Source organism: Monodon monoceros, unplaced genomic scaffold, assembly GCF_005190385.1.
Source record: "Monodon monoceros isolate NGI ecotype Baffin Bay Population unplaced genomic scaffold, NGI_Narwhal_1 Super_Scaffold_21, whole genome shotgun sequence".
Classification (NCBI taxonomy): domain Eukaryota; kingdom Metazoa; phylum Chordata; class Mammalia; order Artiodactyla; family Monodontidae; genus Monodon; species Monodon monoceros.
The window spans coordinates 139,994,420-140,008,089 of record NW_021703778.1 but is presented as its reverse complement, the minus strand read 5'-3'; the positions used below and the strand labels follow the sequence as shown (position 1 = coordinate 140,008,089).

At 36.3% G+C, this 13,670-nt stretch overlaps 1 protein-coding gene across 2 annotated transcripts in view; it reads right to left on the bottom strand.

Annotated features, from left to right (window-relative positions):
* Positions 1-13,670, bottom strand: part of MPP5 (membrane palmitoylated protein 5) — a 103,360-nt gene that overhangs the window by 36,844 nt on the left and 52,846 nt on the right. For both annotated transcript variants that reach the window (XM_029238348.1, XM_029238350.1), the window contains exons 5-6: positions 1,001-1,078; positions 315-461 (exon numbers count right to left, since the gene is read on the bottom strand). In XM_029238348.1, the coding sequence (XP_029094181.1) occupies positions 315-461; positions 1,001-1,078 (225 nt within the window). The remainder of the gene's footprint in view (positions 1-314; positions 462-1,000; positions 1,079-13,670) is intronic.

The following is a 13,670-nucleotide window of genomic DNA, read 5'->3' as shown; positions in this document are numbered from 1 at the left end:
GTAATTACATTGAATGAAAAGATCAGACTTTCCACTGTTTTTTTAAAAAGCTGGCAGACTAATGAAGCAGATTACTTGTCCCTTCTTTGTTCAACGATTACTTCACAAGCTATTATTTTCATCAAATTATGGGTGAGAAAAGATGAACAAATTATTTCTCAGATGAATAAGGAGTATGAGGAAGAACATAAAAGAATTCCAAAAAGTTAGCCTCCAAAGAGAAAAACTACCAGAAATGTAAAGTCTTCAACTATCTGCCATACAGAAGACCCCTGTGTAGAAAGGATCTCATATCAGAGATGTGGGACACTTACCAATGGAATATCTCGAGCCTTTTCTATACGAACTATTTTTACAGTTTCTCCTCCATATTGGCCAATGCTTTCATAAACTCTCTCATCTGTAATGGGCTCTAGCTGCATTTCCTGCTCAGCAACCTTATCATGGGCCAGTAAAAGTGCCTGTTTCAAAGAAACCCATAGCATTTAAAGTAACAGCATGATTTATTTCTGTAGAGAGATTTTAACCTAATCATGTACATAGTATCCTGATCATTAAACCTTTAAAAGAAGTGCTGTAATTAATTATATATTCAGATCTCTTTCCAAACTTTCCAACTGAAGTACAGATGCAACCCTGTATCTTTTATAGCTAATAATAACTAAAGATTTGTTAGGTATAATAGGGAATACTCTGGGATGAGTTATCAAAGTCTAAAATGCTTATTAAACTTCATAAAAAACAAAATTACCTCAAGGGTCCAACATCACAGATAATTAAAATTTATGGAAAAATATGACCAAAAAAGGGAGGAATTTGTAAAGAATAAGAAGTTGTTTCAAAAATAATGTGGTTAACAATAATTATTCTGCAGTGGAAGTTGTAAGCAATCAAAACAGGCTACATTAATATTTGAGGTCTCTTTTAGCCCAAGAGACTGATTCAAAGTGATTTTGGATGCTGGAAAAACCACACATATGATGCTCTCTCCATTTTCTACCTGAATATGTGGAGCATTCAGCAAAGCAGTTAATTCTTGTCCTTCCTTCTGGTGGATTGGCTTCAAAACACTTTGTACCTAAGAAACAAAGAATATTCTTCCTAGGTTATAAAAACTATCACTAGCATTTATAAAGATTTTTTTTAAAAAAAGGTATGATTTAAAATTGTAAAAACTGGAAAACGGGTTCAAGATGGTGGAGTAGAAGGATGTGCGCTCGCTCCCTCTTCCGAGAGCACCGGAATCACAACTAGCTGCTGGACAATCATCGACAGGAAGACACTGGAACTCACCAGAAAAGATACCCCACATCCAAAGACAAAGGAGAAGCCACAATGAGGCGGTAGGAGGGGCGCAATCACAATAAAATCAAATCCCATAACTGCTGGGTGAGTGACTCACAAACTGGAGAACACTTATACCACACAAGTCCACCCACTGGAGTGAAGGTTCTGAGCCCCACGTCAGGCTTCCCAACCTTGGGGTACAGCAAAGGGAGGAGGAATTCCCAGATAATCAGACTTTGAAGGCTAGCAGGATTTGATTGCAGGACTTCCACAGGACTGGGGGAAACAGACACTCCACTCTTGGAGGGCACAAAGTAGTGTGCCCATTGGGACCCAGGGGAAGGAGCAGAGACACCATAAGAGACTGAACCAGACCTACCTGATAGTGTTGGAGGGTCTCCTGCAGAGGCAGGGGGTGGCTGTGGCTCACTGTGAGGACAAGGACACTGGCAGCAGAAGGTCTGGGAAGTACTCCTTGGCGTGAGCCCTCCCAGAGTCTGCCATTAGCCCCACCAAAGAGCCAGGTAGGCTCCAGTGCTGTGTTGCCTCAGGCCAAACAACCAACAGGGAGGGTCCAGCCCCACCCATCAGCAGACAAGCAGATTAAAATTTTACTGAGCTCTGCACACCAGAGCAACACCCAGCTCTACCCACCACTAGTCCCTCCCATCAAAAAACTTGCACAAGCCTCTTAGGTAGCCTCATCCAGCAGAGGGCAGAGAGCAGAAGCAAGAAGAACTACAATCTTGCAGCCTGTGGAACAAAAACCACATTCACAGAAAGACAAGATGAAAAGGCAGAGGGCTATGTACCAGATGAAGGAACAAGATACAACCCCAGAAAAACAACTAAATGAAGTGGAGATAGGTAAACTTCTGGAAAAAGAATTCAGAATAATGACAGTGAATATGATCCAGGACCTCAGAAAAAGAATGGAGGCAAAGATTGAGAAGATGCAAGAAATGTTTAACAAAGACCTAGAAGAATTAAAGAACAAACAAACAGAGATGAACAATACAGTAAGTGAAATGAAAAATATGCTAGAAGGAATCAATAGCAGAAAAATGGAGGCAGAAAAATGGACAAATGACCTGGAAGACAGAATGGTGGAATTCGTTGCCACAGAACAGAATAAAGAAAAAAGACTGAAAAGAAATGAAGACAGCCTAAGAGACCTCTGGGACAACATTAAACGCACCAACATTCGCATTATAGGGGTCCCAGAAGGAGAAGAGAGAGAGAAAGGACCCGAAAAAATACTGGAAGAGATTATAGTCGAAAACTTCCCTAACATGGGAAAGGAAATAGCCACTCTCCGGAAGCGTAGAGAGTTCCAAGCAGGATAAACCCAAGGAGAAACATGCCAAGACACACTGTAATCAAACTGACAAAAATTGAAGACCAAGAAAAATTACTGAAAGCAGCAAGGGAAAAACGACAAGTAACATACAACGGAACTCCCATAAGGTTAACAGCTGATTTCTCAGCAGAAACTCTACAAGCCAGAACCGAGTGGGATGATATATTTAAAGTGATGAAAGGGAAGAACCTACAACAAAGACTACTATACCCAGCAAGGATCTCATTCAGATTCAACGGAGAAATCAAAAGCTTTACAGACAAGCAAAAGCTAAGAGAATTCAGCACCACCAAACCAGATCTACAACAAATGCTAAAGGAATTTCTCTAAGCAGGAAACACAAGAGAAGAAAAGGACCTACAGGAACAAACCCATAACAATTAAGAAAATGGTAACAGGAACATACATATTCATAATTACCTTAAACGTGAACAGATTAAATGCTCCAACCAAAAGACACAGGCTCACTGAATGGATACAAAAACAAGACCCATCTATATGGAAAAAGATATTCCATGCAAATGGAAATCAAAAGAAAGCTGGAGTAGCAATATTCATATCAGATAAAATAGACTTTAAAATAAAGAATGTTACAAGAGACAAGGAAGGACACTACATAATGATCAATGGATCAATCCAAGAAGAAGCTATAACAATTATAAATATACATGCACCCAACATAGGGGCACGTCAATACATAAGGCAACTGCTGACAGCTATAAAAGAGGAAATCGACAATAACACGATAATAGTGGGGAACGTTAACACCTCACTTACACCAATGGATAGATCATCCAAATAGAAAATTAATAAGGAAACACAAGCTTTAGATGACACAACAGACCAGACAGATTTAATTGACATTTGTAGGACATCCCATCCAAAAACAGCAGATTACACTTTCTTCTCAAGTGCACACAGAACATTCTCCAGGATAGATAACATCTTGGGTCACAAATGAAGCCTCAGTAAATTTAAGGAAACTGAAATCATATCAAGCATCTTTTCTGACCACAATGCTATGAGATTAGAAATCAATTACAGGGAAAAAACCCCACAAAAAACCACAAACACATGGAGGCTAAACAATACATTAGTAAATAACCAAGAGATCACTGAAGAAATCAAAGAGGAAATCAAAAATACCTAGAGACAAATGACAAAGAAAACATGATGATCCAAAAGCTATGGGATGCAGCAAAAGCAGTTCTAAGAGGGAAGTTTATAGCAATACAATCCTACCTCAAGAAGAAGAAAAACCTCAAATAAACAATCTAACCTTACACCTACAGGAACTAGAGAAAGAAGAAGAAACAAAACCCAAAGTTAGTAGAAGGAAAGAAGTCATAAAGATCAGAGCAGAAGTAAATGAAATAGAAACAAAGAAAACAATAGCAAAGAACAATAAAACTAAAAGCTGGTTCTCTGAGAAGATAAACAAAATTGATAAACCATTAGCCAGACTCATCAAGAAAAAGAGGGAGAGGACTCAAATCAATAAAATTAGAAATGAAAAAGGAGAAGTTACAACAGACACCGCAGAAATACAAAGCATCATGAGAGACTACTACAAGCAACTCTATGCCAATAAAATGGACAACCTGGAAAAAATGGACAAATCCTTAGAAAGGTATAAGCTTCCAAGACTGAACCAGGAAGCAATAGAAAATATGAACAGACCAATCACAAGTAATGAAATTGAAACTGTGATTACAAATCTTCCAACAAACAAAGGTCCAGGACCAGATGGCTTCGCAGGTGAATTCTATCAAACATTTAGAGAAGAGCTAACACCCATCCTTCTCAAACTCTTCGAAAAATGCAGAGGAAGGAACATTTCCAAACTCATTCTATGAGGCCACCATCACCCTGATACCAAAACCAGACAAAGATACTACAGAAAAAGAAAATCACAAACCAATATCACTGATGAATACAGATGGAAAAATCCTCAACAAAATACTAGCAAACAGAATCCAACAACACATTAAAAGGATCATACACCATGATCAAGTGGGATTTATCCCAGGGATGCAAGGATTCTTCAATATACAAAAATCAATCAATGTGATACACCATATTAACAAATTGAAGAAGAAACACTATATGATCATCTCAATGGATGCAGAAAAGCTTTTGACAAAATTCAACAACCATTTATGATACAAACTCTCCAGAAAGTGTCCATAGAGGGAACCTACCTCAACATAATAAAGGCCATATACGACAAACCCACAGCAAACATCTTTCTCAATGGTGAAAAACTGAAAGCATTTCCTCTAAGATCAGGAACAAGACAAGGATGTCCACTCTCGCCACTATTATTCAACATAGTTTTGGAAGTCCCAGCCACGGCAATCAGAGAAGAAAAAGAAATAAAAGGAATACAAATTGGAAAAGAAGAAGTAAAACTGTCACTGTTTGCAGATGACATGATACTATACATAGAGAATCCTAAAGATGCCACCAGAAAACTTCTTGAGCTAATCAATGAATTTGGTAAAGTTGCAGGATACAAAATTAATGCACAGAAATCTCTTGCATTCCTATACACGAATGATGAAAACTCTGAAAGAGAAATTAAGGAAACACTCCCATTTACCACTGCAACAAAAAGAATACAATACCTAGGAATAAACCTACCTAGGGAGACAAAAGACCTGTATGCAGAAAACTATAAGACACTGATGAAAGAAATTAAAGATGATACAAACAGATGGAGAGATATGCCATGTTCTTGGAAGAATCAATATTGTGAAAATGACTATACTACCCAAAGCAATCTATAGATTCAATGCACTCCCTATCAAATTACCAATGGCATTTTTTACAGAACTAGAACAAAAAGTCCTAAAATTTGTATGGAGACACAAAAGACCCCGAATAGCCAAAGCTGTTTGAGGGAAAAAAAACGGAGCTGGAGGAATCAGACTCCCTGACCTCAGACTATACTACAAAGCTACAGTAATCAAGACAATATGGTACTGGCACAAAAACAGCAATACAGATCAATGGAACAGGATAGGAAGCCCAGAGATAAGCTCACACACCTACGGTCAACTCATCTATGACAAAGGAGGCAAGGATATACAGTGGAGAAAAGACAGTCTCTTCAATAAGTAGTGCTGGGAAAACTGGACAGCTACATGTAAAAGAATGAAATTAGAACGCTCTCTAACACCATATACAAAAATAAAGTCAAAATGGATTAGAGACCTAATTGTAAGACTGGACACTATAAAAACTCTTAGAGGAAAACAAAGGAAGAACACTCTTTGACATAAATCACTGCAAGATCTTTTTTGATCCACCTCCTAGAGTAATGGAAATAAAAACAAAAATAAACAAATGGGACCTAATGAAACTTAAAAGCTTTTGCACAGCAAAGGAAAATATAAACAAGACGAAAAGACAACCCTCAGAATGGGAGAAAATATTTGCAAACCAATCAACAAAGGATTAATCTCCAAAATATATAAACAGCTCATGCATTTTGATATTAAAAAAACAAACAACCCAATCCAAAAATGGGCAGAAGAGCTAAATAGACATTTCTCCAAAGAAGACATACAGATGGCCAAGAAGCACATGAAAAGCTGCTCAACATCACTAATTATTAGAGAAATGCAAATCAAAACTACAATGAGGTATCACCTCACACCAGTCAGAATGGGCATCATCAGAAAATCTACAAACAACAAATGCTGGAGAGGGTGTGGAGAAAAGGGAACCCTCCTGCATTGTTGGTGGGAATGTAAATTGATACAGCCATTATGGAGAACAGTATGGAGGTTCCTTAAAAACCTAAAAATAGAACTACCATATGACCCAGCAATCCCACTACTGGACATATACCCTGAGAAAACCATAATTCAAAAAGACACATGCACCCCAATGTTCATTGCAGCAGTATTTACAATAGCCAGGTCATGGAAGCAACCTAAATGCCCATTGACAGACGAATGGATAAAGAAGATGTGGTACATATACAGAATGGAATATCACTCAGCCATAAAAAGGAACGGAATTTGGTCATTTTTAGAGACGTGGATGGATCTACAGACTGTCATACAGAGCGAAGTAAATCAGAAAGAGAAAAACAAATATCGTATATTAACGCGTATATGTGGAACCTAGAAAAATGGTACAGATGAACTGGTTTGCAGGGCAGAAATTGAGACAGATGTAGAGAACAAACATATGGACACCAAGGAGGGAAAGTGGTGGTGGGGTGTGTGTGTGATGAATTGGGAGATTCGGATTGACATATATATACTAATATGTATAAAATGGATAGCTAATAAGAATCTGCTGCTTAAAAAAATAAATAAAATAAAAATTCAGAAAAAAATTGTAAAAACTACTTGTAAGAAAGAAAAGCACTAAAGAGAATTATAACTTTAAAAAAGTATTTGTTTCTCACAGAGTTTTCAATCTTGTTACCTGATTGACAATAGCATTTTTATTTATGCCTATGAATGAGGTATTTCCTTCTTGAAAATTTCTGCAAACATACTATGTAAAAGAGACTAATAATGATTATATAAGGGAAGAACTGTTCTAACAGTTATGTTGCTATTTTATAGTGTTTTAATCATATGTTTATGTAACTACATTTTAAATCAGAGATGACATTTTAAAGAGTTACAGACTAACATATAAATTTATATTGGAGTAATGAAACAACCACCATACTACAGTGAATCACATTAAAAAATTTACCCAAGTCAAGCAATTCTTGCACTCCTAGGATAAACTCCACTTGATTATGAAGAATTTTTTTTAGTCTTTGTTTCCTCACCTGTAGATTGGCGCGTACAATGTAAGGTTCTTAAAAGATTGAGATAATCCACATAAACTGCTTAGCACACTACCTAGCACATAGTAAATTATTACCTTAATATATTTCTAGATGTGAGTTACTCACATTTTAAGATTTCTATATTAATGTTCATAAACCGGATTAGAGACTTGGTGAGCATAGTCATATACACTGGTTTACAGAACTACTGTTTTTAGTATCTATACTATTCTAGCACAATGAGTTGGGAAATAGTCAACATTTATACATGAAAACAGTTTATTTAACGTAAGACTCATATGTTCCTTAATGTTTTGATAGAGCTTGTAAAATTATCTGGGCCTGGTAGTTTATTTTAGGGGTGGATTTCCAACTTTCAATTTTATCTATAGTTACTACTTTTTTTGGTTACCTTTTCTTAAGTCACTTTTGGCAATTTACATTTTCTTACAAAAACCACCCACTTGACAGCACTTTCACATTTAGTGACATAAAGTTGCAATTATAATTTTTTAGTCTCCTGTGTTTGCATCTATGCTTCTTTTTTCTTTCCTAATGTTATTAGTATTTTTTCTTCATCTAACTGGTCAAAGGTTTCTCTATTTTCTTGTACTTGTCAAAAAACCAGCTTTTGATGTTAAATCTATTGTTCTTTCCATTTAAATAATTTAATTCCTTTTTTCTGCTCTAGTTTATTTCCCTTTTCAATTTCTAATCACTTGAGCTGTATGTTCAGTCGAATTATTTTCCATCTTTTTTTCTACCATAAATATTTAAAGGTACAAATTTGCTCTGTGGACTAGTTTTCCTCAAAGATTATACTATATATGTTTTCACTATTAATGCCTCTGATTTTCTTCCTTTCTGTGCTTCCTAACTCGAGTACCAAAAAGAGCACTTTGCAGCAATGCAGATTAACAAAGCCAAAATTATCATCATGAAAACATATAGAAGTAAATTAATATATAGTATAATTTTTTAATAAAACTAACTCACGATTGGGACTTCCCTGGTGGCACAGTGGTTAAGAATCTGCCTGCCGGTGTGGGGGACACAGGTTCAATCCCTGGTCTAGGAAGATCCCACATGCCGCGAAGCAACTAAGCCTGTGCACCACAACTACTGAGCCTGTACTCTAGAGTCCACGGGCCACAACTGCTGAGCCCGGTGCTAAAACTACTGAAACTCGCGTGCCTAAAGCCCGTGCTCCACAACAAGAGAAGCCACCTCAGTGAGAAGCCCGTGCACCGCAACAAAGAGTAGCCCCCTCTTGCCGCATCTAGAGAAAGCCTGTGCACAGCAGCAAAGACCCAACGCAGCCAAAATTAAATTAATTAATTTTTAAAAAAGTAACTCATGATTAGAACAGGAATCTAGTAATTCTCTAATACCTCTTATGGCTATTTTAAATAATTTTTAAAGTAATTCCCCTATCAAACCTAAGAGATGATAATTTTGGGATTAACTAATTTGACCACAAGTAGATCATAGCAATAACAGCATCAAAATTAGCCTGTCCTCTGGTTTTGGTACCTAGAAAAACATGTTTCTAAATGTAAAGTTCTATATGTATAAACAGGGGGGCATAGCAATTATTATCTTTTGCAAGAATTCGATTAAAGTCTTACTAATGGTCGAGTGCAGTAATCCAAAACTGTGAATAATTAAATGCTGATTTTTAAAATAGGGTACTTTTCTTTTTTAAATATATCATATCCCAGTTAATTTAAAATGAAATTTATAGTCCCTAAGAAAGTAATCCTGAGAGAGAAAGAAAATTTTGGATTAGAAATGCACTTTGAACAAAATGTACAAAGTCAACTCAATAATTTTGTGTATAGACACTTTTTTTCTATCTTTACCTTTTTATTTATTTATTTATTTTGGCTGCACTGCACGGCTTGCAGGATCTTAGTTCCTCGACCAGGGATTGAACTTGGGGCCATGGCAGTGAAAGTGCCAAGTCCTAACCACTGGACTGCAGGGGAATTCCCTCCTATTTTTACTTTTAAATCAGTTCCTAGCACCTCTGAGATAGTCCCTTCTAAAGAAATTTCAACTCCTGTTAAGTGTTTATTTCCTTCCCCTATTAATCCAGTTGTTGCCTATTTTAGTGTCAACATACAACATGAGCTACTTCTACAAAGGCCTAAGGAATTAAAAGGCTATTCTTACCTCATACTGGCTCCTTTCCATTAGGCTATAAAAATGCTCTAATCTCTTATCTTTAAAAAAGAAAGTTCTCTCTTGATCTTGTACTCTTCTCTAGCTAAAATACCTTCTCTATTTTCCTTCAGAGCATTTTAAACTATTTTTTTTAAATTACAGAAATGGTATATGTTAAATGTGAAAAATCAGAAAATAGATAATCCAAAAGAAGGAAATAAAACTCACCATAATCCCCAAACCTAGGGAGAATCATTTGGTATATATCCTCCTATATTCTTATACTTGTTTTTACCAAAATATTCACCAAGAGATACACATCTGACAGGAGGACTTGTAACTAGAGTACATTAAGAACTCTTACAACTCAATAAAATATACAATATGATTTTTAAAATGGGAAAAAGATCAAAATATTTTCCAAAAGAAGATAAGGAAACAGCTTATGAAAAAATGCTCAACATATGGAAATGCAGACTAAAACAAGATACTGTTACACATCTGCTAGAATAATAAAATGGAAATAACCTAAATATCCACCAATAGGAAAGTGGTTAAACAAATTGTAGGATATGCATACGATGGAATACTACTCAACAAGAAGTTCAAACTACTAAATACATGCAACACACTGATGAATTTGAAAAACATTATACTAAACAAAACAAGTCAGATATAAAAGACTACATATTATTTTATTCCATTTATATGAAATTTCCAGAAAAGGCAAATCTGTAAAAACAGAAAACAGATCACTGGCTGCCTAGGGTCTGGGGAGTGGGAAGTGGTTACTGTCTACAAAAGAAATTAAGGGAGCTTTATGCATTCACGGATGTTTCTATAACTTGATTGTGGTGGTAGATTACACAGGCGTATACATGTGCCAAAAATATTGAACTATATAATGAAGCATACCAATTTTAAGTGTATGTAAATTATATCTCAATAAAGTTGGTTATCAAAAACAATACACCCATAACCTCAAAACCATGAGAAAATCTTTGTGTATATCCTTTACTTCTTACTTTTACCAGAATGAGATCATGCTAGTCATACAGTTTTATAACAATATAACTATTTCAATTTGATACTAATTATTTTTAAAAATTAATTAATTTATTTGTTTATTTTTTACTGCATTGGGTCTTCATTGCTGCACGCGGGCTTTCTCTAGTTGCAGTGAGCGGGGGCTACTCTTCGTTGCAGTGAGCAGGCTTCTCATTGCGGTGACCTCTCTTGTTGCAGAGCACAGGCTCCAGGTGCGTGGGCTCCAGCAGTTGTGGCACACGGTCTCCAGAGCGCAGGCTCAGTAGTTGTGGCGCATGGGCTTAGCTGCTCTGTGGCATGTGCGATATTCCCAGACCAGGGCTCAAACCCGTGTCTCCTGCATTGGCAGGCGGATTCTTAACCACTGCGCCACAGGGAAGCCCTAATTTCCTACTGAAATACTTCTTCACTTCATGTTCAATGGCTGTTCAAAATCTTACATCTGGACAATTACACTAGCCTCCATACTCTAAGCCGGACTCCATTCTTGATCTCACACATCTCCCGCAATGTTATCAGAATAATACTTTAAACAGGAAGCCTGTTTATATCAAACTCTTGTTTAAAATCCTTCAGTAGCTCTGCAATCACTTATAAATTTCTTGCTTTGAACTCTCCTTTAGTGGCTTTTGTGTATTAAATTTGAGAAACACATCAACATCTAAATAAGAAAATTACCTATATATCCACCACCCAGAGATAGCCTTGTTAATAATTTATTATTTCTCTCAATATCTCTTTACGTGCATTTTCAAATAGGGTATCTGTGTGTATACACATTTTATCTATACTTTAATAGGCCTCATGTTGACTACCAAATGAATCAAGGTTTTAGTTTTTCAAAGTAACTAATTAAACTTATTCACATTTTCCCTGTTCCCCTACAACATTTCATGACTTTTCTTGTTTTACTGCACTAGCTAGTACCTCCAGAAAAATGCTGAATACTAGTGGTGAGAATCTGTAGATTCCTTTTATTATTCCAGGCTTAAAAAGCAACATGCTGGGGACTTCCCTGGTGGCACAGTGGTTAAAAATCTGCCTGCCAATGCAGGGAACACGTGTTCGAGCCCTGGTCTGGGAAGATCCCACATGCCATGGAGCAACTAAGCCCGTGCACCACAACTACTGAGCCTGCGCTCTAGAGCTCCACAACAAGAGAAGCCACCGCAATGAGAAGCCCGTGCACCGCAATGAAGAGCAGCCCCTGCTCACTGCCACTAGAGAAAGCCCTCGCGCAGCAACAAAGACCCAACGCAGACAAAAATTAAAAAAAAAAGCAACGTGTTGGGTGTTTCATCATTAGGTAAGATGCTCCCTATTAGTTTCTGATATTGTTCTTTATCAAGTTAACAAAATGTACCTGGTTTTCTAAGAATTCTCATTATCAAGGAAAAGGTATTAAATTTTTTTCAGATGTCTTTTCTGCATCAAGTTGATCATATGGTTTTCTCCTTTCATCTATTCATGTAACTTAATTACTTTAAAATGTTTACTAATGTGGATCCATCGTAAGAAAATTTAAACTTATTAATATGGCTTATCTGGCCTTCAGGACCTGGACTCTATCTTGAAAATCATATCCTACTCCTTACTCATTGTGCAATAAATATGCCATGCTTTCTCAGTCACTACTATCTTTGAACCCTTTGCCAGTGGAAAGGCTTTTCTTTCTTGGGCTTTCAGGTAAATTCCCAACTGTCCTTCAAGACTTAGCATATTAAATTTTCTGTTTCTTCCTTCCTCCCAAATCTCCTCCTTTGCCATGTCTGCCTCTCCCCAACCCCTACTGAAGTAGGCACATCTCATTACGCTCTTGGTACCTTTTTCATACTGCCACCATAGTACTTCTCTTTAGATTGTGATTGTTAACTCATTTTTCTTCCACAGTGAGAGTCTAACTCAATTTTCACTGGTTGATGTGCATCTGGGCTCTTTCCAGCTTCTAATGATTATCTGGCTGCTATGAACGTTTATGCTTAAGCCTTTGTGTGGATATGTTTTCATCTCTCTCAGGTACATACCCAGACATAAAAATGTTAGTTCACAGATATAGGTACTTTAGCTTTAGCAGACATTTCCAAACATTTTCCAAAGTGGCAGTACTAATTTATATTCCACCAGTAACATTATCAGAGTTTCAGTTCCTCCATAAGTTCATTAAGATTTAACATTGCCAGTCTTTCAAAAATTTTTTTAGTCATTTTGGTGTCTATGTGGTAGTCTCTCATTTTGTTTTAATTTGCATTTCTCTATTAGCTAATGATGCTGAACTTTTCATACTTACTGGCTGTTGGGGTTTCCTCTTTTTGAGAAGTGTCTGTTCAAGTCCTTTGCCCATTAAAAAAAACCTAAGTAGTCTCTTTCTTGTTAATTCGCGACAGTTCTTTTGGATGCAAGTTTTTGTTATATATATACTTATACACGTATATACCTCAATATCTCAAAATCAAATACCATTTTCTAGTTTGTTGGCTTGCATTTTTACTGGATAAGCAAAAGTTCATTTAACGAAACCCAGGTTCTCAACCTTTTCTTGATAAAAGCACTTTAAAAATGATCAAAAAACTTGTTTTACATTTATTAATGAGTATCCTGGATTGTCAAAGATATAATCTGGATCTCAGTATCTGAAGTTTTCAGAAGCTGTATTATCTATTATATGATATTTAATGTTTAACTGATATTTTAAGCTATAAAAACAAAGAACACTTCCTAATGTGTTAAGACATTCTTTCATCAAATTCTTGAGTTTTTTTTACTTACTTGGATTAAATTTCCATTTAAAAATGATATACTAACTGAAACATGAGGTAATTTCTTCCTTTAAATACTGTATATGAAACAAGCTGGAATTATGAATGCTAAAAAGCAAAAAATTAGGCAATGGGCATATGAGTAGCCTAGTTAGTCTCATCCCAGTCACAAAACCTCACCTGGCCTCAAAATTCAGAAACATAAAACAGAAGGGTTGAATAAGGTGATTGTTAAGCTTTTCCAGCTGTAAAA